This window comes from Megalops cyprinoides, chromosome 14 (assembly GCF_013368585.1).
Source record: "Megalops cyprinoides isolate fMegCyp1 chromosome 14, fMegCyp1.pri, whole genome shotgun sequence".
NCBI lineage: Eukaryota > Metazoa > Chordata > Actinopteri > Elopiformes > Megalopidae > Megalops > Megalops cyprinoides.
In genome coordinates, this window is record NC_050596.1 from 29,494,092 (window position 1) to 29,521,493 (window position 27,402).

Genomic DNA, 27,402 nt, shown 5'->3' on the forward strand with positions numbered 1-27,402 from the left:
GCCTGTCATTGGATGCCACTGGTCATGTGCAAGAAGCTAACGTCTTCATGGCCCTTTTCCTGATTTCCCAAGCGATTTTTTCACCGCATTCTGCTGTTAATGCGTCTCAAGCCCGTGCGCTCTGTCTCCTCTCTCAATATTAGTATTTTAATATTGGTGACAAGGAAGTGTGAGGTCGGAAGACGAGTGCAGGGTTTCGATAGCTTTGATGTTGTCTCCCCTTATTGTCAGACGCTAGACTGAGCGCTGAACATTTTGTATTCTTCACTATAATGCATAGCAGTACGACTCTGGTAGTCTGTGCTCCCTTACTGTAAACTAGAAACACTTGTGTTTGCATTATACGTTAAAGCGCAGAAACGCAAAATGGATTACCCACCTCAATCAAAACAGACCGGTAAGTGAACGTTTTTCACATTATTATTTGTCACCTGTCCGCCTTTATCTTCTGGACTTCATGTTTGGTTCACTTAGCGACTAGTTAGGTTTCCGATTGCCAGCACTGGTACCACATTTCTCCAGCAATCGTTGTATCAGTTTATTGAAAATTTTTACATTGATTGTGTTTGCTTGAATCTGACTGACATGTAATCACTTATTTAGCACATTTCATGACAACACCAGAGTGAAATTAAGGTTTAATCTCTTTTGACAGGGGTTGATTGCAGAAATGTATTTAAAATGTGTACTTGGGTTTTATCTATTCGAGAAATTATACATTACGGCACATGTTTATTGCAGTTATTTCCTGTCCAAGTTTTGAAAATGTTTTGTTAAAATGTGGTCCTTAGGATTGAACAAGGTAACAGTCACCTCCTTTCGTAACAGTGTACTTTAAAAAAAACATTTATGCTTTCAATGTGTGTGAGGGTTATCTGCTTCAACACACAGGAAACAAAATTGTTGACTATTACTGAAGCAAAGATATGCCACATACGGTGACAGCAGCTCATTTATTATTATTACTGTTGGTGTTATTATTTGTTATTCTGCTTGAAATACTGTAATAGAAATATAAACTGGATTCGGAGATATTCATGAGGTATTTTTTTTTTCAGAAATAGAAATGGAATGGATTGTGATTTTAGTTTTTTTTTTTTAATTGAACATCGCACTTCTTGTTAATCTGTATGCATTTTCCCAGAAGTTAAGGGAACTCACTGAGTGTTGGTCTCTGTGCGTTTCGTGTGGTTGCCGGGAAATGTTTTTCGCTTAATAAGGAGCAAAACGCCTTGAAACGATAAGTGATATATGACTGCGGTTCTTCCAGGACTTTTGTAAGAGTGTGTCTCTAAGAGTATATGAGGTTGTTGAAGTGTACCATACATTGTACCATAGTTGGAAAGTCATTGTCGCTCAGCTTTTTTTTAAATAAAAAATGTCATTTCACATTTTAAATGCAAATGTAAATTGTTATGTTATGTAGCTGACCAAAGCAGTCCCTGTCATTCGTTTGGTCATACCGGTTAGGGTTAATAAAATGTATCCATGAGTTCATTTAAATTCCATCCTAATCAGATAGACTTGCATTTAAAGTGTGATCATGCTGATGCAAATTACGATTTAGTTCTTGATTATGGTTATTCAAAATGTTCGTATTCCATTTGATCAGACATAGGAGTAATGTCCTTAATATAATGTTCTAAATCGGAACACTTGATCGCCTCACCTTTTGCCGTTGGATTGCAGATTTGGCCGCATTTGTTATGAAGATATTTTTAAATGATTATTTTGACACTACGCTAAACGAGTTCACATTCACATAAACACATCTTACATACCTACACCAATTCGATAATTTATTATTTTAGTATACGTATCTTTATGGTCGCAACTGTTCTCGGTTTGAAGGGAGAGCTACACTTGTGAGAGTTGTTTTCAGCTGCCTGGAGATGAGAGCCTCAGAACAAAGACAGTATTTCACTGATGCTTGGCAGGCAGCTGCGAAAGTATTTACAGCCGGACTGCAATGCGGCACGAGAGAATGGTTTCACAGGCGAAACTGAAAGTGAGGCCTACCATTCGGAGCAGAAGGAACCCCAGACCTTGTTTCGTTGCATTTTCCTTTCACCGTGGTATTTTTAAGCGGGGACTGTCATAATATTTGCTTGCAATATTTGTAATGCGCTGGAACGTGTAGTTGACCCCCCAGAACACATTTTTAATGCTAAATTACGGGAGTCCAAGATATTAGCAGTGACCCACACAGTGGTCACTAATCTGTGTAAAGCATTTTGGTTGATAAATTATATACACTTGTCAAACATTTTTGCTGCACATTTGTAACATAAAGCATATTGTTTAAAACAAAACACTTTTTTCCCCAGAGAGACTGCATTTTAATAGTAGATCAGGCTATAATAGGTATTCCTTTGAGTTAAAACACTTTCACAATGTCTCTTTATGGTTTAGACTTGAATTAGTTGCAATTTCACAGTAGAGAAATTAGCACTACGATTTTTATTCTTCCTAAGATCACTAGAACACCTAAAAACCATCTGATACGTCATGGTCACATGATACACATTCCGTTGTGTTTGAACATGAGCCAAATATAAACTCGCTCATTTGCAAGATATATTTCTCACGTTGCGTCTGCTTAAATGTCAAGTCCCATCCAGACTTACAATGTTATTCGAAAAAAGCACAGCTTAATGCATTTATTCCTCCTTGGGAAAGAAAAATGATGTTCAAGAAGCTATTTAGTAACTCTACACTGCTGGAAATCCGTTATTAGTTGTTGGGACCTCCAGTGTGGGGTTTTTTTTTTACTGCATCCTCTGCTCCTGAGAAGGCCTTTTAAAATCACTACTTTACGCAATAATTACGTGACTCGTTCGTTACGTAAATCGCTATCAAAAACTGTATTCAGTTTCCGCCAGTGACTACTTAATTATCTCCAGACAATAAAATAACTGGACATTAATGCGTTCATGTGGCCAAGCATATGAAGACAGTTAACTGTATGTACTTGGAGAAGAAACATGCGCATGTGAAAATACATAAGGTCACCATCAGAACAAGCTTTAGAGCCAAATATACCTCATAAGGATTCATTTAAATTCCTACGTTCTGATGATCTGATTTATTGGAAGATCACCACTCAGCATGTGGCAAGGCGAAGATGACTGAAAGCATAAACGCGTGCGTGCATGCGCGTGTGCATAGGGCATGTTCCATGAAAACAGTGGAGGTTTTGGAGGTCAAAACATTAAACTAAGTTCTCCTAGAACTTGAAAACGTGAAAATAATTAAGGCAGCGCGGCTCGCGATAACAGTTATGAAGAAGAATCGAGTATCACTCGGTGTAGTGCTGACCTCCGTCAACGTTAACAAGGTTTAGTAGCATCATTGCTTCTTCCTTGTCTCACAGGCCATCAGCAGGTTTCGTCGCAATATGTACGTTTCATTTTCAGTTATCCTGATCAGAGAATCAAACAAAGAGAAAATCTGACATGAGCACAAAACCTCCTCTTCACCAACTGGTAAAAAACGAACTGATATGATATGATATGATATGATATGATATGATATGACCGATAGATAGATAGATAGATAGATAGATAAAACCAACCATCAGCACTGCAACATAACACTTAAACGCAAGTGCCACTGTCATCCGGCAGAAGGCGCTGTTGCACAACAGTCAGGCACTTCTTTCTTTGTCTTCTTTCCGCATCATTAACCTTAGAGGTCAACACAGTGGAGGTCTGATTGGCCCGCTGAAGCACGTGACAGTGCACGTTTCTGTCGGTATCAAGGAAATTGTAATTTCCTATATTTTATTAACAAAAACCAGAATCGAGATACAAAAACAAATTGAATGTATTGTGGAAATTATGTAGGGTAAAAAGGCAGGTATGTTTTTAATCGCACCAAATTGTTTCAATAGGCAATAAATACTGAGCTTGGGAAGCAATTGAGGAAAGGGTTCTGACTGGGCGCAGCATTAATGAGTGAATTTTTCATGATATTGTTTCTGCACGACGCTGCAGCACATTGAACCTACACACAACACACGCACATACGTTTATACGTTTGTGTGCCTTTAGGTGTGGTAATGCACGCTCGCTTGCGTACAACTGCGTAGGCTAATTATTCAGTTATTTATCATATTCGTCGTAAAAAATCCTGTCCTTGCGGTATCATAATTATTTACAAATGCTGTTGTCAGATTAGTATATGTACATGTACAGAAGATATCAAATATTCATTATCTTTTCAATCTTAATTTCAAAACTTTTACACTTGTCAACCAATAAACAACAGTTTCCTCTATAATGAAAGCTGATTTGAATGAAAATAAACTCCAGAAATGAAAAATACCAGATTATTCTTTTGGAAGAAAAATAAATATAACAAATAGGATTTATTACGGATATTTTACTGACAAATATACAATAATTGAATTTGCCCGCAAAATAACTTTGACTGTGGCAGCTATTATAGCCTGTTGACGCATTTTGTCCGCCAAAATTATGTGTGTACAGCAAGCAAATAACTTAATTAATATTGTGGATTTTACGGGAGAAGTCTGCTTTGAGTCGCTGGATAGCTTTTTTTTATTTTGTTTTGAAGTCCGCAGAAGTGACGGAACAGTGATCAAGACGGGTGACTAAACATAGACATTTGACTGCAAGAATTGGCTGAAAAGTCTGAAGTTCTCACGTAGCAGCGTCTGATTTGGACCCACGGTGTCCCACCAGGGGCGTTTTTATCGCTTTATTACCTCAGCTTTACAGGAAGCAAAGGCTAGGCAGAAACACTCTGCCATCCGTTTGCACATAAGGCAACACAAAAGGTCCTCATCTGTTCCCAAGAGGAGTTTTGCCACCATTTCGTTGTTATATAATAAAGAATTAAAATACCGCAGGCTCTCCGGATAATCAAATAACCAGATTCCACTAAACCACAATGCGCTTAGTCATTAGCTGTGAGTACTGAATTTAAGAAAGCATGTGCTTTCCACATACACCCCAGCTAAAAATTGGGTGGTCGCTGCAATTAACAAAAAAAAAATCCTGTTTAAAATTCGAACAATCTCAACACCTCCTTAATTCCTCTCTCTTATACGTGGGAGGAGTGTGTATATTCTCCATAACAGCAGATATAATGTCTGAATAGGCCAAAGTTTGCACTCAGGTGACAGATCCGGTTTCTCTTCGCAAAAGAAAATTAAATAAGAAAGAACACACGTATGAACGCGATTGCATTGATTTCTCGTCTTTAATTCGAGCAGAAAGAATATGGAGCAACTACGCGCCGTTTGCATTTTAGAGACATCAGTGTAACCGCCGTTATTGAATAAGTGCAACTCTGAGGGTTATTTATGGCACCAGAGCGGTGTCATGAATGGCTATGGGCGAGCACGTGATTCCATTAAACTTTGTTTTATGGCCCGCGAGTTGACAAGCCAAAATATAATTCACATTGTATAATAGCACGGAAGTGCAGATGGGTTGGAATTGCAGAGCGATCTTTGAATAGGTGGAAGCACGGATTAACCTCTGTTTCTCTCGCCCCATGGCCGTGTGTGTCCGGCGGCACCCTCTGCACCGCACCGGTCCTCAGAGTAAGCTTTCTATTTGTCTGTATAACTGAACTTGTAGCGAGGGTGCATTTTGATGTCGTCAGCTCTTTAAAGCGCATGTACTTGTTGAAGCCAGACCGTACTTTTTTGCTGCCCGTACTTTAGATGCATGAACATGCGTTTCTGCGGTTTCAGGCTGTGACAGATAGCTATATCGTGAAAATGTACTAGTGTGTGAAATTACCTTAATTTAGAACTTTTACAGTATTCAGTATCTCTGTGGGCCGTGCTGATATACATGTGAACAAAATATGTTTGTACCTGTTTTATTATGTATAAAGGATATACAGTATGTCTATGTGTATACGTATACACAAAGTGATTTGACTCACATGGACTAAATAATATACGAAATAATACATTAATGACGAAGGGATTTTCTCTACTGATTGCGTTGTTGTATTCATAATTTAAACTGAGACTGTTTTTTAGTTTTGTATGCTGGCTTCTTCAGTTCTTTTTATTTTAGTTTCAACAACAGTATTTAACTATGTTACTTTTTGGATTACGAACATTACGAACACGAATATTTAGTTGCTGAACTGTGAGTGAAAGCAGCACGTTTTTCAATCCTCTCCTGAAACTGAGCTGTGGACTCCTGGGTGTTTTATATTTCTGCAGACACAATGCTGGCTATCTGGAATTGTTGCTTTCCTTTCTGTGCACTGAAAAATGATATGTGTTTTATGAACAATATATGCATTATAGGCCTTCTGTGGCCCCCTGAACATTTCTGGGTTAAGAGAGAACGGACTGTATAGCGCCCCCCAGGGCAGAGTGTGGTAATTGTTTGACCACAATTGTGTTTAAAAGGGCTAAAATGCTTTTACTTTGAATTCGATTATAGTATTTTGCATTGCAAGGTCTTTTCAATTTCGAATATTAATTATGGAAAGGCCAAATAGACTATTTTGAAGTAGTAAATACGTGAGGACAGTGTGCATGCACGTGAGTACGTAAGCGAACAATCCAAATACTGCACGACAGCACCCACAGATAAATGGAAAATAGAAAGCATTTTCTTACCTGTACTGTTTTAGATTTTAACCTTTGCCCAGCTCATTTTGAATTCATTTTTCGTTTGCAATGTTATTATGCTACTAAAATTGAAAGGGAATTTACTTTAATTTTCTGGTAGCTATCCATGATTATTAAAAAATCTGAAGTGCGCCCATTTTTCGCGCCCTGTTTTACGTTTTTGTGAATTCTGTCGTATGTTGTATATTGTTCTGTTGTATTTGAGAATACTGTCATGATTAAGGTAATCAACAGATCCTAGGCACAACTTTTTCAAGTTCTGAAATAAGTACGATTTTGCAATGACTAGATTTCAGAATATTTTAATTTCATTTATACAACTTTAAGTGGTGATGTCACAGAATATGTAATGATTTATGTAAACATGGCTCATTTTTATTGAAAAGGAGAAATGTTTTCCCCACCTTACATCATAAAAAATAAGTATACCATTCAAAGTAACATTGGCAAAAGTGCCCATAACCTCCTTTTCTAATATGACCTGTTACAAAACAAAATTTGTTAGTTTAATGTTTAGAAAAAGACTCAAAACGGGAGGTGACTTTTTAACTGTTTGGTTCATCAGTAACTCGGCTTTGACCCGTCTGAACAAGTCGCGCGGTAAGGTGAAACGCAGGTCACAGCGTCTAACAAATATGAAAATGCCACCTATCCAACTGGGACAATTTGAATGAACTTAAATCGTTTTTTTCCTCAGTTTGAAATTGAATTATTTTCATTTCCTATCGTGAAAATGAAATGTGTGAAATTATACAGCCTCGTCGCCTGTGCATGCATTCATTTTCGCTTTACAAATCCCTCACTTATAGTAAATCGCAGAAAAAAATGTTTTCAATGAAATACCTATTTTAAAAACAACATCGTTCAATTCTAGCCATTTATTCACAAAATACCCCCATGAATTGGCCCACCCTATTAACCTGTATCTTTTTTTTTTGTTAATCTGATTTGCCGCTGGTCCGTGTATTTTAAATCACTGCAGCCAATAAAGTCATACAAAGAGAAAACGAATAATTTTACCTTTTAGGTACTGAATTTAATACAACTGAATTTAATTCTAATGCGAAACTCACTCTTATTCATTTACCAAGAAAGGTTCCCCCAGGTCCTCATTCCAAGGCTTCGGATGCACAGGTCTGACCAGTGGACCTGGTTACCGGATGGGTCACGCAGAATTCATGAACTTTTGTACTCCCAGCGCTAGGCTGTCGACTGCGCAAAAATAATGAAACTTTGTGATATGTTTGTAAATGATTCAGTTTGACCCCGTGCCCCTTAGCCTTTGCCTTATATACATCCATTCTATATTCAAGCTTAGGACAGTGGGTCGAGCGCGTGACCGGTTAACTTTATTTTTGAAGGAATCATCTCGGCGTGAGTATCTCTTAATTCCTGCATTATGGGCTAAATGTTTACATACAGGTGTTGACAAGCTGACACTTAACAATATAGTTTTGTTAAGGAGCTGGCTGTCAGTTTTAATCATTTCAAAATAGTTCATAAGTTTATCTAGAGTATGAGAACCTTGCAGGGTACATATTACAATATAATACGAATGGTTGTGTATATCTCAATATAAATATTATAGTAGATTGGTAATATTATTATTAGTAGATTAGTGTGATTGCAATGTACATAAATAACCCTTTTCCACATAACTGGTTATCCTCTGGGCTGCAGGAAACATACTGGGAATCTTCTGACAAGTTCGCATGGATTAAACCTAATACCTCCATAGCAGAACAGCATGAGAAGATTATATACCTTGATGTATTGTGGGTTAAAGTCACATAGAATGGACACAGTGTTTCTCTCCATACTGTAACCGGAGTGTCATATTCCGTCGTCTATATATACCCTGTAGAACCGAATCTGTGTGGTAACATCGGTCACAGATTCGATTCTAGGGGAGTATATGGTCGATGCAAAAACATCGATGTAGTCGCTACCTGTAAATATTTCGTTGTTGTATTTTTCCAAGACAATTTTTCGAATTCATATCATTATATGTGAATTGATGTATTCGTTTTTAAGCAGGCTCTCATTTCTAGTTCATTACTGCAGGAACTCCTCCATTTTCGTGATGTTAGTTTATGTCAAAGTGCAAATGCAGATGTCATATCTTTTTAAAATGTGAATAAAAGCAGTTGCAGTTGTGACCTCCAATACTTCCCCGCTCTACAAGGTAACATTTCTATATCACAACATGTAAAAAATAGATATCAAAAGGTTCCCATAAGCGTTGTTATTTGAAAGGGTCCAGCCTTATAGTTCTCTCTCCTTCACTCTCTCTCTCTGTATATGGATATTGATGTATATGTTTGTAAACAAATACAAATACATACACAATGACTAAACACACACACACACACACACACACACTAGCTAGGCTATGCTAGTCTACTAGGTCATATACTAACAACTACATTAATATTTAATTCGCCCGTAGGAGCAGGAGGTATATGTAGTCCTAGATATACACCCAGCCTAGCCTATATATATATGTTATTATGAAATATGAAATGAATGACGGTAGGCCTTTAGATAAAAAGATCTAAATACTTCACCGCCCTGTACCCTGTATTATTGCATTATTGTCCCGTTATTGTATCTCACACATTTTCGCTATCATTATTCTGTTTAGTGTGTGTTCATAGATGGTCTTTGTCGGTCACCAAGATCTTTAGACCGCCTTCAAAGGAACAGAAGAGATGAAATGATGAGATTCTTGTAACTTTTGGATGACCCCTTCCTGACAAAGACGGTCCCCATCAATTGTCCCGGGGCTTTATTCGCCCCTTTTTGTGTCATGGGACGGTTTGTATCTTTTGTTTATTTTTCTGTCAAACCTCCGCGGCTTTAATTCGATTTTTCAAATAAATCGCCATTAAACAAAGAAGCCAAACTAAGTAAACCCCAAATCCATAATATATTTTTTATCTTATTATTTTATTAAAAAGGGAGAGCGACAACGGCTAATACACCGCTTTGCCACAGACTTGACGACATTGTCATTATCGTTTGTTTATCATTCTACACGTCAAATCACCATTAAAGTCTTGGTTTAATGTACCGTTTTATTTTACACAATTTAAATATTTTGCGAAGTTTGTGAAAATTGCTGCTAGGTGTATACTTACCCGTTAATAGACTGCCTTTACCTCGATTGGCCAATCTGGTCACATGGGTGCCTAACTTTATTCAGTTGACAGCAAGTAGGAGGGCTTTATGGAGGGAGAAAAAAAGACAACTCGAGAAAAATTAGTATTTTCTACCTTCAGAAATTAATGGCCATGAGTTCGTATATGGTGAACTCCAAGTATGTGGATCCCAAATTTCCTCCTTGCGAGGAATATTCGCAAAACAACTATATCCCTGACCAGGGCACAGGGTATTACAGTCCATCGCAGGACACAGATTTCCAGCATCCAGGAATCTATTCACGGTCAAACTACACCGAGCAGTCCTTCAGCTGTAACACGGTGCAGGGCTCCACGGTGCAGCCGCGGGGTCATGTGCAGGAGCACGCCGGCCAACTTAGCCCATTCACCGCTCAGACCGAGCCGTGCCCGCCGGTCCAAATTCCCGGCCCTCGGACAGGCGGACAACAACAAAACACAAAGAACCAAAACGGGATACAAGCCAAGCAGCCAGCAATAGTCTATCCCTGGATGAAGAAAGTCCACGTTACAACGGGTAAGACTGACTTTCTGCCGTCTCTCTCCAGTTCCTTTTGGGCCAGTTGTGCTCGAGTGTTTCTTCCGCTCTAAGAATCATTCCGTGAAATATTTATGGTCTCTTTTGAAGGGGCCGCCAATTACACTAGTCATAAATTTTTATTGCTTGGGAAATAGGCCGCTAGCTATGTGGCCGGCTCTTAGAACCATTGAAAACTCAACTGCTTCACGACTGTTCTGTAGCCCATTTTATTATTTGCACAAGATTAGTATATTTTTTATGAAAGTGAGCACGTTTTAGCAGCCTTTCAAGTGTGCATGTACATGTGATTGAATTTAATGCCAAAATGAATCTTCCATCCCAGAAAATGTGACGAGTGTGAAATTTGTCCCCACAGAGAGGAGGGTGTTTTTCTAACTGTGTCGCTCAATTTGCTGACTTGAGTGTCTCTGTCTCTCCCAGTGAACCCGGATTACACAGGACCAGAGCCCAAACGGTCACGGACAGCGTATACAAGACAGCAGGTTTTGGAACTGGAAAAGGAATTCCATTTTAACAGGTATCTTACTAGAAGGCGGCGTATTGAGATCGCCCATACCCTCTGCCTCTCCGAGCGCCAGATCAAAATCTGGTTTCAGAACAGAAGAATGAAGTGGAAGAAAGATCACAAACTGCCAAACACAAAAGGCAGATCCTCAACGGCCTCCAGCCAGCATTTACAAACTATTCAGAAGGACAACCAGACTGATATCACAACTTTATAAAAAATGGAGGGAGACCGATTTCCTTCTCTCTTCAAATGTACAGTGAATTGTACATAAAAGACTACGTGTCATCAGACGCTGCATGGTTACCAAACATGACATTTTTGGTCGTTGCCATTTAATGTAGAACGCAAACAGACAAACGTTACAAACCATACAGTGTCGAGGAGCTGCCGTACGAGGACTCTATACCGAATGACTATCACGTCGACCATTGTAACTGTTAGGTGGCACAGAAGATATGAGTACATCGTCACTTGCTTCAACAAGGTACAGTAGATCACTAGAAAAAAAATGTACAAAAATTGGACATTTTGTCTTTAAGCTAATTAAAGGACTGGTCATTATTGTGGTAATATTGTTCAATCTAATATTCTGTGTATATTTTAGTCAACTCCTTCTCCACGTGCATTTCTACAGGTTTAGGAATACGGCCTGTGATTTTTTTTTCTATTTAAAGGTGAGAAATATATGTGAAGCTTTTGTGCATATGAAAATGCTAATGTTATGTGATCAAATCGAGCATTTTTTTTTAACAAAGGAAGATTGGATGCATATAATTTTAAATAATAAAATCAGTTATTGCATACAGATAACCAGTTTCCTGTAGTGTTGTTTTAAATGGGTATTTCTCAACTTTTGGCATTTTAATTTTGAAAAGTTCCGAAAATAAATGTGTCTCTAAGGGCGTATGAACCTTTCGCTTTTCATTCCTTTCAGTTTTCCCTCTAAAGTACATTGAATTTAATTTCTTCAAGTAATTTTACATAATACTTTCTTGGAGGCTGTTGGATTTTATTTAGAAGTAAGGAGCTCCTGTGTTGGCCAGAATATTCATTGCTCAGTTCAGCTATAAATCTTTTCTTGACATGTTTGTAAACAGTGTACATTTAAAGAGTCTTTTTGTGTTTTCCATATGCCATTTAAATGTTTCAGATTCTAGTCCTCTCTCGACCATCATATTTTTGTATACCGATATTTTGGTGCTTGCATTATACATTTTTAATTTGATATTATTATTAAGTCGTATTAAAGTGTTGTGGTGAAGTCGATCCAGCCTCAAAGACCTAGCTATGTTTGCATGGGTCACTTCTCTCTCTTTCTTATAGTTAATATAATTTTATTAGAATGCATGAAATAGGTATTTTCGCCGCTCTGGTTCACTTTTTCTTTATCAGTGTGTGCGTGTCACGTTTTATTGATAAAGAAAACATAAATATAACAAATAAACACCAAGAAAAATGTCGAAATATCAGTCGAGAATATAAAGTAAATTGAAATGAAATCCTCCCAAATGAAATTCAGGTCCTTAAAGAACATTAATACATCTTTATTTTATTTAAGATTTGGGCCAGTGGCGTAATTAAAGAAAAGGGAATTCGGTTCGTGATATTAAAGATAGGCATTCTAGTATTCTTCTCATCATTGTTCCCAGGACAAAAAGCGAAGAGTTCACGCATAGCGAAGATGTCTTCTCTCTGACGCCTTCACGTTGAGAAGTTGAAAAGGTATTTTTTTTACTGAAGTTCGACAAAGCTGTGGAGGCAGGTTCATCGAGAGGACACATTTTCTATTGGATTAGGCGTATTTCAGCCGCGAGGAGTGACCTCTAAACCCTTGACCCGCCAGACCTGCAGTGTTCTATAACGTAGACAAGATTCGCATTCAAGTTTTGGTAAATGGGTTTTCAGCACATAGTATTGTGCGATCGAATACTGTAATTGACACACTCTCTGGCAATGTGAGATGCGCACATGCCCCCCAGAAAACGTACGTCACGAGGGTGCTCTTTGTGTAAACACAATTTGTCCAAAATCCTATGGAAACTTCGACTGGATTTCTATGGCCTAATTCATGAATATTTTATGTCAATGCAGGCAAGTGAGATACGGGCAATACCAACATCTTCCCTCAAACTTTCATCTTTAAAAGATCTTTTCTGTTAGCAGCAATGTGGACTCCAGGACCTTTATCATTGTTCGCCATCAAAAATCCAGATAGATGCCCAGTAGTTTCTAAGAGGTATTCCAGGCGATCTGGTCATCAGGCATTTAAGTTGATTTCGAGCTGAATTGTTGCTTTCCAGGATAATTGGCGTCGTTATGGAAAAATATTCCAATACTGTATGAACTTTGCATGTTATGCACGAAGTTTGATATTAAGTCTGGGTGCATGCGGGAAACGGTTCGTAAGTAGACCCTATTCTTGCGAACATGCATGAATTCATCTTAGGTTCTGACCAGTGGATTCAGGGTCACGAGCCAAATGGCAAATACATTATGAGGCAGTACGTATTGTATGTCACAAACTATTCTGAAACTGAAATAAATTACGCATAAATATCATAATCGTGTCTATTTTGCCTCCATACTCAGCTGATACTGAACAGCATGTGTAGTTAGGTAGTCACTGGCTGGGACTAACAAAAAGTGTGCAAGCAACGGAATATTGTGACACTGAAAAACGCTATCCAAAGTTAAGGAGACAGCGCATTGTGAATAGATTCAGTAGAGGTCACAGTCCTTAGATTTATTACATTGACAATTTAGCTCAATTTTGCACTACCATGCCCACCCCCCCCCGGCTGGTTTGTAAAAATCAAGTCGCCACACAAACTTCCTGGCCCTTATGACATAATACAACTTACTTCACATTACAAAATACCAGGGAAAATTTGGATTGTCTTTCCACGGGCACTATTTGAATAATTATCCTAAAATCAGTGCTGGATGGGCGTGGACTCTTTCCCCTCATCACGTTTGATTACACGAGTTTGAAAAAAATGGGTTGTGTGTGTGTGTGTTTGTGTGTTTGTGGGTGTATGTGTGCGTATGTAGGCGCGTTCGAGGGCGTGCGTGCGCGCGCGCGCGCGCGTAAAAGTGTCACGCGCCCTTACAGATTCATTTGAACTATTCTGTCAATCTTGTCACGCCATATAGGTATGACACTTTATTGATCTGTGCACCTGGTTGCTTTATATGTGATACACACCCGTAAATTGAATGACTGTGTTAATTGTAATGCTGGAGTGTCTGTAATTTCTTCGCACCCAAAAATCTGTCTTGTCTAATTTTGTCAGGCAGTAGTTGTGGGGAAAAACAATAGGGATAAACTACGGCCCTTAGCACAAACTTTCACTCAGACATCAGATGTTCCTGGTGTGGTTTTGATATGCGTTTATTAGACTGAGTCCCTTCCACCTTTAAATTGCTGTGTTTTCGTATTGAGAGAGTAGGAATTGAACTGCAAGGTATGTCCATCATAAAATTACAATAACGTTGTCAAAGGCGTAACCGTGGCTTGCTCTGTATAACAGAAAGGTGCGAGGAGCAGTCTGTTGTATGAGCTTGCTTCACAATGTGCCCTGACTGAACGTAATGGCCTGAATGTAATAACCGAAAGCCATAGGCAGCGCCGCTTGCAATGACACTGCAGCGAATACACCGCCGCCACTCTCACAATGGTTCACAAACGGCCATATTTGATATCCAGCTGTTCGTAGAAACTGTCTTCGCCTTGCAAGACAGCTCCTTAAGATATATTAAACTGCGCTGCCTGTATTCGGAGATAAAACTCTGGGACTATACGGTTCCTTTCTATTTCTATTTTTTTATTTGACCACGTGATTGTCTAAATAATTAATGCAGCACGTCCCCTAGAAACACGGCGTCGTCATTAATCGCAAGGACTCTATCAGACTTGAAAACTGAAGAGATCCCAAGAAAATAATATACAAACGGTCCGGTATCCTACGCTACTGTAAGCCAGCACTTTTGTATAGCATCTGAACAAATGGGAGCTTGGTAGGTAAACATTTAAGTTACATTTTGACTAAGATGGTAAATAAACTTATCTGTCACTTATTTGATAAATAGCACCCTTTGATACGTGCGCTGGGGCTTCCATTAGACACTCTGAAGTTGTAATGGGCTGTTATACAGTGACCTTTTTCTGCCGAAACCATCTTTTTAGAATCAAACCTAAAGGTAAATTAACTGGCAGTGTTTCGCATATCTAACGGTGTAATTGTCGTATTCAATTTTTAAGAATACATGGTATAGTTGTATGACTGTTTAATTTCGTTGAATTATGGTTTTGTGTATCTTAAATTGTGTTCTGAGAAGCAATGTGATATTATTGGTCAGTTATTGCTTGTTCGTTGCTTCAATTGCGAGGGCCTCCGTTTGATTCATGAAAAAATTCGTTAAAGGTTTCTCACGGTCATGCGTTTAGAGCCAGACATTTATCTTTTTGTTTGATGTCATATTCTGAGAAAATGCTGAAACTGAGGAATTGCTGGGAAACCTTTGTGTACGTGTGGATGTCTGTGGTAGTCTGTAGGCAGTAGAAGAACAACACACCTAGGCATGCTCAACAAACACAGTCGTTTTATTTTGTCTTTTTTCGTGATTTCATGACTGTGACTCTAACAAAGCGAGGCTCGTGTAGACCAGTGAATGGAATGAAACGTTTCGAAAAAAAATTGGATGGTTTACTGGATCAAGAAATCACATACAAGTCTTGCATTTTAGTCTGACGTCAGTCTGCACACGGAAATGTTAAAAGTAGATAATAATAAGAGTTTTCTGTCTCAGAAAAAGTGGGAATTCTTTGAGCAGGTTGACAATTGTCTGGCTCATTGTAAATCATTCCTGGTAATTCCTAAAAGGGCGCGAGGCTGTTGGGGGGCCGGGCGCGCACTGTAAATCTTTCAGTTTTATTGCCCCGTGAACATATGCTGTGATGGTAGAAGTCTTGCCTCCTTTCCTCAGGATAAGTTCCCCCTCGACCATGTTCCCACCATCGGCGAAGATTGTCGTTGTCTTTCTAGGTTTTCGGTCTTCGTTTTCCTGTGGGTTTCAGGCTGTGGCTGGTCGCCCGTTTCGAAGATATTTCTATGTTACTTCTCACGGAAGCAGTAACGAAATACCAAAAATATGTCGCGTTGCTCGCTTCTTTGTTTTCTTGCACTCGACGCCGGTATGAATAAATATTGAGGCGCGATGTCCACACTAGCACTTGTAATTCACTGTTCTGGTAGAACACTTATATCTTGCTGGCAACAATGGAAGATTTTTTTTGTACGTCCAACGTATTAACGTTGCAATTGTTATCTTTGTGATGACACCCAGTTTTAAATCGATCATGTACATTGTTCATGAAGGTATGAAAGAAACAAAGCAGCATTTGGAATGATTTTGACAAATCCCTCTCATTGAAGGAGTCATACATTCCTGTCAAAGTCCAGTGTCCGGGCTAATATTTTTATGATTTCTTAAAGCATTTTATAAGTAATCATTACATAACATAAATACATACCGGTTCAAGAGGTCTTGTCGAATAATTTCACAAGTTCACTATAACAAGCACGAGACGTATCGTAATGAGGGTCACAAGCAATATTTTATTAAAAGAAAAACAGCAATGGTGATCTTCATTTACTGCAATAAAAAGAACTGAACGTTAAAAAAGAGCAACATGGCAGGCTTTAGTAAAATGATTTTTATTCCTTATGATTGATGCCATGACGATGCATCAGATGATATTGCTAAACAAAACGATATTTTAAAAGGCCATTATAGTAATGTTGCATATAATAAATACATGAATACGTCCAAATGTCTAACTTACTGTCAGCCAGATACTTGGGTAAAAAATGTGGATGGTGACCTCAGCGTTAACCAAAAACAAAGTATCCGTTTTGAATCATAAATCGCAATACTGGAGATCGAACAATAAGCTTCAAAAGAAGTTCGGTTGTATGTGGAAAGGTTCACGTATGTATTGGTTTTGAATGGGCCCGGGGAATTTACAATGTGTCTTCCATGTATTTGATGGGGTAGTTGAAAATGTGCAGACCGAAAGAAAAACGTTATACGGGGGAATCTGAGTAAACGCTCTTCCTTATAAAAATGGATTTGTGAGGTAAGGCTTTGTTGAAGTCCCAGCCTCAATCAGAACAATCTGGTACCCAGATCACGTGAACAAATATGCTTGTATTTTAAGGCAGCGCCTTTATTTGTCATTATAAAAGGTTTCCGAAACACTATCTAAATCGCAATGTTACTTAAAAAATTGTACAGGGTATTGTAAACGCGTTATTTATCAAAGGATGGTTCATTGCGAGCAATATTTTAGGATAACGGTACCAACAGTATATTCGTTTTTTATTGGTAGTTGAGTGTGAGTCTGGTTCCATTCTATCGGGAATACTGTCTGCATTGGTACACGGAAATGTCTGAAAAACCGCAAGATCAGGTTTAGGACAGTGTTGTCTGCACACAAAGGGTGAAGGATATATTCTAGAGACTGCAGGCGAAGAAATTGAGACTGAGAAGTACGGGTTTATGATAAATTGATTCACAGGTAAGCAATTGCATGGCAAAACGCAACCTTTAACCATGGGTTTACATAATGCGAGAGTATAAATATGATTTATTCCATTCAAAGGGGGTGATCTTTATTAATGTCGCTCTTGCCAGTAACTACACAAGTGCGTTTTGTTGCCGCGAAATGTAATTTCTGGTCCTGGTTTACAGTTTTTAGCAACCATGGGCACTTTCGAAAGGTTAGACTGGACGCGTGTCAGATGTATACATTTTGACTACGGTTTTTAGCTGATTTTGCGGTTTTATGAAAAGAGGAGGAAATGGCAGGGGCAAGAACCTTTTATGGTGTCATATAGAAAGTTAGATCGTAAATCACATTAATTTACAGCGTTACAGTCCAGAGTATAGCCGGAGTTGATTTATGTGATTTAAACTTACAGTATTACGATGTAGGCTCTTAAATTGATTTCATTGGTTTCTTTAAGTTTTGTAATAATCGATGACAATGATTACTAGCAAAAAAATATGTATTTATCGACATCTACCCCGTGTTTTCTAGTTTTCTTTGTTTTCGGACACTTTCATGAAATATTTAGCCAAATGAGATATTCGGTTTTACTAATATTTATGCAATTTCCACTCCCGGAGAATGAGAAGACAAGATGATCAATTCTGAGCCTGAACCCGAAAATGAAGACGTTTGAAATTCTCCAAACTATATGTAATTTTCAAGTTTCTTGTTTTTTTTTTTTTTTTTTGTTGCTTTTGTATTTTCCCTTTCATTCTTCTGGATTTTTATAAAATTGAATCTACCCAGGTTAAATAAAATGGAATTAACTTATGATCTGATTCAGGTTTTCATGCATCTTTTTGAAGGAGGCTTTAATTCCCAATTTGTATAAATTTGTTGGGAAAGGAAAGCCATTGCAATGTTGTATTCACCGAAAAGGAGCCTCTGAAATTATCTGTACAGCGATGGAAGTGGTTTTTATTATCGGAATTCTTTCGCTCTCTGTATGGATAAATAAAATATTGACTGACCGTACTTGATACCTATTTCATATTTTGACAGATATGGACAATAGTATAAAAAAATAACTAAAGCAGAAAAAGTGGGCTATGACCCTCGTTTCGGCTGAAAATCGAATGGCTTCGACATTTTTCATAGAAATTTGCCCGGAAGCTATGGGCCTGCCAAGTTAGCGGGCGGAATCCAATTACTGAGACCACCACTTCATTTAACTGGATGGATGCAGTTACTTAGAAATTCACAAAAAATCGGCTAATTTCCTGGATATCGTGCGTAAATAAGGTCTATTGTGAATAAATGTTAAGATTGCAAGCAATCAACCATTATTTGGTCTCAGGTCTGTCGATTTGTGAGCTAATTCAAAGCGTACGGATGCGGAGATGAGCATTGTCTCTGTGGTATTTCCAAAGTCTGAAACAATAGCATCTTATTCCACCAGCGAAAGCAACATGACCACACAGAGGCAAAAATCGAGATATAAAGATACCGGGAAAGCAATATCAAATCATCAGACGCATTTCGAAAACTGGGGTTTGACTTTATGCTAGTAAAAGGCAATAGTCCTATTATACGTACCAACTTACCGTAAAAATGCGTGGGCGAGAAACATTGTCGTCTCAGAAAAGAGTACCACGCCAAGCAATACGATTTGCAACAATTAATCCCATCAAATACACACTGAACATGTTGTAATTTTCTCTGGACCAGCGTCTCTTCACTTCTTACGCAGTTAACTTTTCCTTTATGCAGTGATAAATACTAGTAAATGCACCACAATAATGTAAGACCACAGAATTAATTTGCGCAAAATAAATGAATCAGACAAACGACCACAAACCTTCCGGCTTAAACCTAGATTCTCGCGCTTACTTCTGAAGTAAGCCTCTCTCCTGATCAGTGGTTTTTTAAAATGTCGGCCCTTCGGGCTCTGTTTTGGAATAAAAAACGACTGGTGAAAAGTTGTGCGATGGGTTGCATTGTGACTTACTCGAAGCGCTTCCGTTCGTTGTTCATTAATCTATGAGTTATTGCTGAACGAGCCAAAGGTCACCCAAAAGGCTTATGACTGCTAAATATTTTTGCCAGCTATCCTTTGTGCGGATTCACTTGTGTCAGTGCTGTTCTCGCCGCAAACTTAACTGTTGAAGTTAAATCTGTGGCAATAATACATTCCGTCCCTTTAGTAGGCTATATTTCCTGAATTACATCTCTGGTGCTCACAGTGATAAACTTTTCAAAAGAAAATATAGAACAGACAGATAGTAACTGAATATCACTACGTGTACGTTAGTGCACATATATGCGTATATTCAAATATGCAATTAAAATATCTGTGGTATTGCAAAATATCAATTCCATTGCATTTCTCTATGGGGTAAGCTATAAATTAGGTCGACAAAGAAAACGCTGTCTTGCCATTGCTCAGGTTTTAAGCAGGAGTGGCATAAATTATAAAACATCTAAAATTCCTATTATAGGGAGTATTTGCCACACGAATACTTTAGTATTTCACCATTTCTAGTGAAGCAAATCAGTAATGAATATAGATAAATTTATGATTTTTGTGTGATTTTTTTGTGTTTTTACTATCATCAATGCAGTAACCGGTTGTGACTATAATTAGTGGCAATGTTTCTCGCTGTTTATTTTCTACATGTAAACATAGAAGAATACTTGTGTGTGTGACTCTGTGTGTGTTTATGTGTATAGTTAAATATATATCATTCTTATGACATTACATCACAAGAGGCCAAGCGTAATGAATGGATTGTTCTTTATTTCTTAGGCCGTGATGTACATAATAAACAAGGCTTGAAGGAACGAACAGAAAAACAAATCCACGTGAAAAAAGGTAAGTTTATTTTTTAATGTATTGAGAAATCCAGCTGCATAGAAACAAGTCGAGTTCAGCTTTGCACACGTATGAATTGTAAAAACATGGAACAGTACAACAATTGCTGCTATTTTTCCATTGCTCCCATTTCTAAATGTATGTCCGTTTCATTCTAACGAAATGTTTATAAGCATCCAAAAGCTCTGTACTTGTTATAGTACACTGAATATCCTAAGTAAGTTCATGCGCAGGCCCATATATGTTCAAGAGTCTCGACATTAAGTTATCCACACCAGCTTGTTTAATTTCCCAACTACATCAGCACGATTATCTTTTTTTCTTTTTCAAAATGCATGCTTATATTATTTGCACAGGTAGGCCTTCCAGAATCCAGGACAGAATATCAGAAACGACACACAGCAAACCAAATTTCCCCACATTCTTTTGGAAATGCCAAGAACACATTTTTACGCATGAAACCGAGATTGAACATTCCCAATAAAATTTAAAAACCAACACGGAAAACGCCGGCTATTTCGACAGAAATATCAAATAATAATTTCCATTCGTGCGCCGAGACCAATAATCCTTTTAGTTGTATTTTATCCCATTTTTCTCTGCGGTTGGCGAGGTCGCTGGGCGATGTTTGCAGGAACACCGTCTCAGAAATGGTTTGTGAGAGATGTTTAGCGCAATTTATATAAACGGCTCTTCTATTATTTTGAAGGGGAGAACTTGCCGAGTAGGGAATTCTTTTTGCCGGCTTTCCTCCTACGCTCAGACTGTTTTGCACATCTGAAGGTAGCAAGTCCGGAGAAGTGTTTTTCTTTTCATTCCTTAGTGAGGCGTTTACTGCCATACCAGGAGCGGTCATAAATTTTACTGCGGTCCACAATGACAGGTGCATTGATATTCACTGCGCGGACTTTAAGGCTTCTTAATAACTACTGTAGGCCTATTGGGCTACCGTCCCACAAGTCTCATTCTTTTCTAAATATTGTTGTTTTTCAAAACCGAAAATGGCATGATTTGCATGCAGTTTAATAAATAAAGACTACATGTTACTTCAAAAAATTTCCGTGTAATACTACGGGAGTCATAATTCTCACCTTCACATTTGCTTTACACGTAAATATGCGTTTCAATTAGCATATTAGAATGGCCCTCCCATCTCGAGGAGGTCACAATGGAGGGAATAAGAGAGTGGTCAGCGTACCGATTTCAGCACCATAGCAATGTTAATACCCCGTTATATGGCGAATACTACAGTCGCCTACGTCACCTTCCGCTGACACGGACTTAAATCTGTCGTGAAAATGATTTTAGCATTGGAAAATTAAATAAGGGATAAAGATGGAAAAGTCAGATCACGCATTAGTTGACCATTGTCGACATGATTTATAACCCCGGCATTTTAAGGTTCAAGCAAAGTTCAGCTACGGGCAGATGGGCAAATGTTTCTGAGTGAGAAAAAAGAAACACTGCGAGCGAATAACTGAAAGGCTTTTGTAGTTAATGTTGAAATTTTCCGAGAATTAATTTGACATCTGTAGAGATATTATGGATTGTGCCGGGGAATGATACACAACAATGATATATGTAATATATACAACATATACAATATCACAATAAAGTGAAACTGCTGATATCAATAAATCAAATAAATGAGCACGCTTCCCCGCCAGCATTTTACTAAACACCAACTTGATGGCGTGGGTTGTGTCAGAGGCTGCTAAACTTGATATGAAAACATTTTTCTGTTTCACAGATGATCAAGGTTTTGTGTGACGAAGCATTGGGAATCGTGGAGCAAATTGGCTCAGATAATTGATTCATACTTACTTTTACTATGTTTTTGACGTGTAAGCAAGCTTGCGTAAGATATAAGGATTTTAGACCCTGTGCTCGCTTAGGTCTGCTCCAGTGTTTTGAACTGCATGTGTAGCGAGTGGAAGTGAAAGGGATGATGAGTGGGCCGCAATTGCTGATGCGGCCATTTTTCTTTGAGTGATTTTACACAAAGGGAATCTTTTAGGCACAAGTTATACTTTAACCACGCTCCTAGTGCTTTCTCTGAGGTGCTAAAAGGGAAAGGTTGTGAGAAAATAAATCTTATACAGCCAGGGGCACACAACATCACAGGCATGCAAATAGGCTTTCAAACATGCGACTTTGTTATGAAAGGAATATGAATTTGGAACCGTTCGTCCTGACTATGTTTCTAAATTGCCAGTTTTGGTCAGAGTGGTAGGACGCAAGCGAAAGGGCTCATTACACAATACACAATACCGAAATCTAAACCTAACCCGAGGAGGACCAGATTCTCGGCGGTGAACAGAGGGTCAGTTCAATGGAGGCACTAAAGCCCAAGTTAAAGCTATAAGAAAACGACCAGCTGTTATGCTTTTCACCATAAGTAAAAAAAACAACATTTTTCTCATATAATGTTATGTAAGCCACGCCACAAGAAATAATGCCGTCAATATACAATTGATTTTAATTTACGCCATTGACAATAGGTTTTAGGTTCAACGAACTGCTCATCATTCCACTTTTTGGAAATAAAATGTTTAAATGCACTGTAAAACGTAAGACCCTCTCAGCCATCCTATTCCGATGTCATGACGAAGGGATAATATTGCTACGGTGCTACAGTAAGGTTGCGAAGCTTTATGGTGGCTAGAGAGGTTGTATAAATGATGTTAAAAGCCCAATTACCTTGAATTCATTACTATTAACTGCAGCCTTGCCACTTTGATTGAGGGTTCGTTTCCGTAACACATCTCGATGGTGACCATCGGGGACAGTGCTTCAGCAGCTATAATGAATGCAAAATATAATCCCACATATTGATATTTGGAACACTATAAGACTATAATTTAAAAGTAATTGAGACATTTGGAGCAGGCTCGGTTTATCACAACCTATCCAACATTTAAAATAGGATACGGAACTACGTAAAACAAGACTTCTCAACTTCACTCGTGAAATGAATGCCTTGACATTACTTTGTACGAATGACTAGACTCTCACGCAGTTGATCATATTTTGAATTCTACTGTGTGTATTATAAAAAGCACTGTGCTCATATTCAACCAAAAAGGCGGGATACTGGCAAAACCGAAAAACAAAGATGTTGCTAACAGGTGTGCCCCTACCACTCAACTTTCATAAGACTAATACATTGCCTATGGACGGAGACCATGTGACTGAGCAGGAACTCCCTGGGACATAATTTTCCCACAAACAGGGCATGGTAACTTGTTTAATGGGGAGTACAGATATTCTGATTATTGGAACACATGTGTAACAGATTTACGCGTCTTAATTCAGTCCAGGAAAACCGTAAAATCCTTTGGCCAGCGCCCCTGCATGTTTTGCCGCAGTACCGTAAGGTTTATGCCTAATATGTTCTCTTGTCTTCGCAGGTCTGGAAGTAAGCAAAGAGTGGGAGACTCCAATCACGTGACATCAGAAAATCCATGCCATTGGATAAGGAAACACGGGCCTTCTTAGTTTGAATCTCCACAATGCAGAAAACCACTTACTATGATAATTCCGGACTGTTCGGAGGCTACTCGTACCCCAAATCCGACTCTTACAGTTACAGTTCCACTCACCAACCTTACTCCGCCTCTAACATTGAGAATGATTTCCAGGGTCCGGTCTGCCCGATACAGACTTCAACGATCCGACCCGCAACGCATAAAACCACTGACTTAAATGGCAGCTGCATGCGAACGAGTAACAGTCAGGGTAACAGCCAAGCGGCGAGCATCGGCGAGCAGCAGCAAGCGCCTCCTTTGCCAGCCTCTTCACCAAACTCCAGCAGCACTTCCGCACAGAAAAAGAAGCCTCCCTCTAACAGCTCCTCCAGTAGCACCACACCAGTCATTACAAAGCAAATATTTCCGTGGATGAAGGAGTCCCGACAGAACTCGAAACAGAAAAACAACAGCTGCACAGCTACAGGTATTTTGACCAAGGGTGGCTTCGGTGTGGTCGGATGGGACTGGGGTGTCAACAGGCCTAAAACGTGTCATGCAGACTTCAAAACATTTTCTCTAGCAATTCAGTTGAGATTGAAGGACTCTCAAAGACATAAGCTTAGATGTATTATGTATGCATTAAATGCACTGTCAAGGGATTCAAATGGTTTGTGTAACCCCAGCACTCACTTACTTCATGTTAAATTCATAAATTCTTGACATTAGAAAAAATACTCCTCTGCTTTTAACAGTTGACATTATTGGACGGCGACAATACAGAAATGTCCATAGCATGTTGCTAAAATCAAACAAGAATCAGTAGCTATGAAACAGCCTACAAAAGGGTGATTCAATTCAACCGCAAAGTGGTTAGGTGTTTACTACAAAGTTTAAAGCAGTGTCACTTGTTGACAAATATTCTACAATATTTTCAGGTCATTTCCTTAAGAAAATAAACGACATGTGTTTTCTGGATATCTTAAATTGAGCAAATTGTTTATTGAAGGATAAGGCCAAACAGTATAATATAACGACGGATTTTGAGCGCTTTCCTGAAATTGAACTTTCCAGTACTTTCTGATTAGATTAAATATGCTTTCCATGTTCGTACGAACCACAGACGAGTTTTATTTAAGCACCTGCATACCAGACCCTTTATGTCTTGTTGCTGTGACATGTTTGATCTTCATCCTTTGTGCGTTTTGGGGGTGCTATTGTAGAACTTTTCTTGAAATCGGAGATGTTATTTGCTCTTCAGAATGGAGTGACAACACAACGTTTTCCAGTATCGAAGTAATAATCATTAGAGTCTGGCTCATTACATTACATTGGGGTATCGAGCGACGGTCAGCCTCATCTAAGATTCCCCCTGCTTCTCATTTCAGGTGAAACCTGTGACGACAAAAGCCCACCTGGACCTGCTTCTAAACGCGTTCGCACTGCCTACACCAGCGCCCAACTTGTTGAACTTGAAAAGGAGTTTCATTTCAACCGCTATCTTTGTCGTCCTCGCAGAGTGGAAATGGCTAATCTGTTGAACCTCACAGAGCGCCAAATAAAGATCTGGTTTCAAAACAGGAGGATGAAGTACAAAAAGGATCAAAAAGCCAAGGGGATAATGCACTCTCCCATCGGACACTCTCCCGACAGGAGTCCGCCGTTGAGTGGCCCCAATCACATTGGCTATTCCGGTCAGCTCCCGAACGTCAACAGCCTGAGCTACGACGCACCCTCGCCTCCATCATTCGCCAAGCCACAACAAAACGTGTACGGCTTGGCTGCCTACACGGCACCATTAGGTGGCTGCATACCGCAGCAGAAAAGGTATCCGGGCTCCGAGTACGAGCACCACAGCATGCAAGGCAACGGCGGCTTTGCCAACGCTAATTTACAAGGCAGCCCCGTGTACGTCGGAGGGAATTTCGTTGATTCCATGCCAGCCTCGGGCCCCATGTTCAACCTCGGCCATCTCCCCCATCCCTCATCCGCCAGCGTGGACTACAGCTGCGCGGCGCAGATCCCGGGCAACCATCACCATGGACCCTGTGACCCACATCCCACGTACACAGACCTCACTTCTCACCACGCATCTCAGGGAAGGATTCAGGAGGCGCCTAAATTAACGCATCTGTAGTGGATTCCGTCTGTGTGCCGAAGCGATGATCTCGCTTTTTTTTAATACCTCACTAGTCTAAAGTACTTTATATTGCGCTCCGAGAAGAGCTCCTGTATTAGCCCGTATATTATTACTGTTATTGACATTTCTGCGATTATCATGACGAACAAAACAGCTAGACTGATGACGTTTAAGGGATCAAGGATTTGTTTATTGTCAGCTGTTCTTGTTTTCTGAAGTGCAATGTGTAACAAAGGACAGAACATTTCATAACGTTTTACTTGAAGGTAAGTCCTGTAGATCGATTAGCGACCCATCGTGGCTTTTGTACAAAATAAGGGAAAAAAGCTTAGAAAAAAGAAAAAAAAAGATTAAATAAGAAAAAAATCTGTGATGTTTTTGTCTGCTTTTGGTCTTAGTTTGGAGAACCTAATTTATTATTTTTCCCAAGAATATATTGGCATTTATCTTGATTATGATATTTATTATTTAAAGAGCGATTATACCATTTATTATTTATCCATGCCTCATTGTCGGCTATTTATGTGGACATTTATAGAATTTAAGCAACACCCCATGGGCAGACTTACCGTTGTTGTTTGCCGTTATTGCCCTCTTTCAGTGAAATTGGTTCAAATTAGATTAAAATAGTTTGAAGCAGTTGTAAAGGTGGCTGGTGTTTGTAGTTTTTGTAAGGAATTATTCTGACAAACTGTAAATCTAATCTAAAATGTGACATTACACAATAGGAACATTTCTTTTTTTAATGAAATGTCTAAATCTAATTTAAAAAAAATGAAATTTAACATATTTCTTGAAACAGGTTGATTTTTGTTGTGAGTATGCCGTACACCAGCATGTCATTTCCGCGTCTTTGAGTACCTCAGATTAATTTGTTACTTTCTCAGTTAGACCATCCATGCATAAATTGAATTTAACACTAATGATAATGAAATGTTATATTTTAGTGTGTTACACATCTTTTGTAAATAAAGTGCTTATTTAACGGATACTGGATACAGGCATCTTTTGTTTTCCAACTGTGCTGAATGAAATTAATTGCATACATATGTACAAGATATCTCCCAGAAACAGACGTACTCTGCTAAAATTGCTGTTTAGTTTTTGTTTGTTATTTCTGTCCATGCTGTTATAAATCTGACAAAGTAAAGTGTAGCATCCTGAAACCATATTTCTGATGAAAAAGGATAGCCCCCTGGCACACACTCTCACACAAACACACATGCAGGCATGCACGCACATGCGCGCGCGCGCGCACACACACACACACACACACACACACACACAATGCATTGGAAAGCAAACCTATGGATTTCCTACTGGATTTCCTGATTAGATACTATGAATATTTTGGGAGAGTGAGGAGTGAAAAGGCGTGCAGGTAAATGATGAAGACTTATTTGTTCAAAGACATAATTGTAGTCTCAGTTTGATGGTTGTACAGACTTGTCTGAGATTACACCCTCTGATAAAACTGAAGCTAAGCCAAAGATTGCAAAAATGACTGTTATTCT

At 38.9% G+C, this 27,402-nt stretch overlaps 2 protein-coding genes across 5 annotated transcripts; both read left to right on the forward strand.

The window, feature by feature from the left end:
* Positions 1-198: 198 nt before the first annotated feature.
* On the forward strand, positions 199-26,174 carry LOC118789054 (homeobox protein Hox-D3a). Of its 4 annotated transcripts, none has more exons than XM_036545353.1 (4): positions 199-397; positions 20,216-20,281; positions 23,692-24,235; positions 25,137-26,174. In XM_036545353.1, exons 3-4 carry the CDS (start codon positions 23,794-23,796, stop codon positions 25,883-25,885), a joined length of 1,191 nt encoding a protein of 396 aa, XP_036401246.1. In that variant the 5' UTR covers positions 199-397; positions 20,216-20,281; positions 23,692-23,793; the 3' UTR covers positions 25,886-26,174. The 4 variants fall into 4 exon arrangements, with proteins under 4 accessions (XP_036401246.1, XP_036401245.1, XP_036401247.1 ...); XM_036545352.1 differs by lacking the exon at positions 199-397 and adding an exon at positions 10,823-10,865; XM_036545354.1 differs by lacking the exon at positions 199-397 and adding an exon at positions 14,808-14,873.
* Positions 9,901-11,296, forward strand: hoxd4a (homeobox D4a). The gene is made up of 2 exons (XM_036545355.1): positions 9,901-10,324; positions 10,769-11,296. Exons 1-2 carry the CDS (start codon positions 9,916-9,918, stop codon positions 11,068-11,070), a joined length of 711 nt encoding a protein of 236 aa, XP_036401248.1. The 5' UTR covers positions 9,901-9,915; the 3' UTR covers positions 11,071-11,296.
* Positions 26,175-27,402: the final 1,228 nt, after the last annotated feature.

What these genes read in the sequence shown, in the direction of transcription:
- hoxd4a (XM_036545355.1), top strand. Translation starts at nt 9,916, where the DNA reads ATGGCCATGAGTTCGTATATGGTGAACTCCAAGTATGTGGATCCCAAA. An exon ending in GAAAGTCCACGTTACAACGG is followed by an intron (nt 10,325 to 10,768) that starts GTAAGACTGACT and finishes TGTCTCTCCCAG; the next exon opens with TGAACCCGGATTACACAGGA.
- LOC118789054 (XM_036545353.1), top strand. Translation starts at nt 23,794, where the DNA reads ATGCAGAAAACCACTTACTATGATAATTCCGGACTGTTCGGAGGCTAC. An exon ending in CAACAGCTGCACAGCTACAG is followed by an intron (nt 24,236 to 25,136) that starts GTATTTTGACCA and finishes TTCTCATTTCAG; the next exon opens with GTGAAACCTGTGACGACAAA.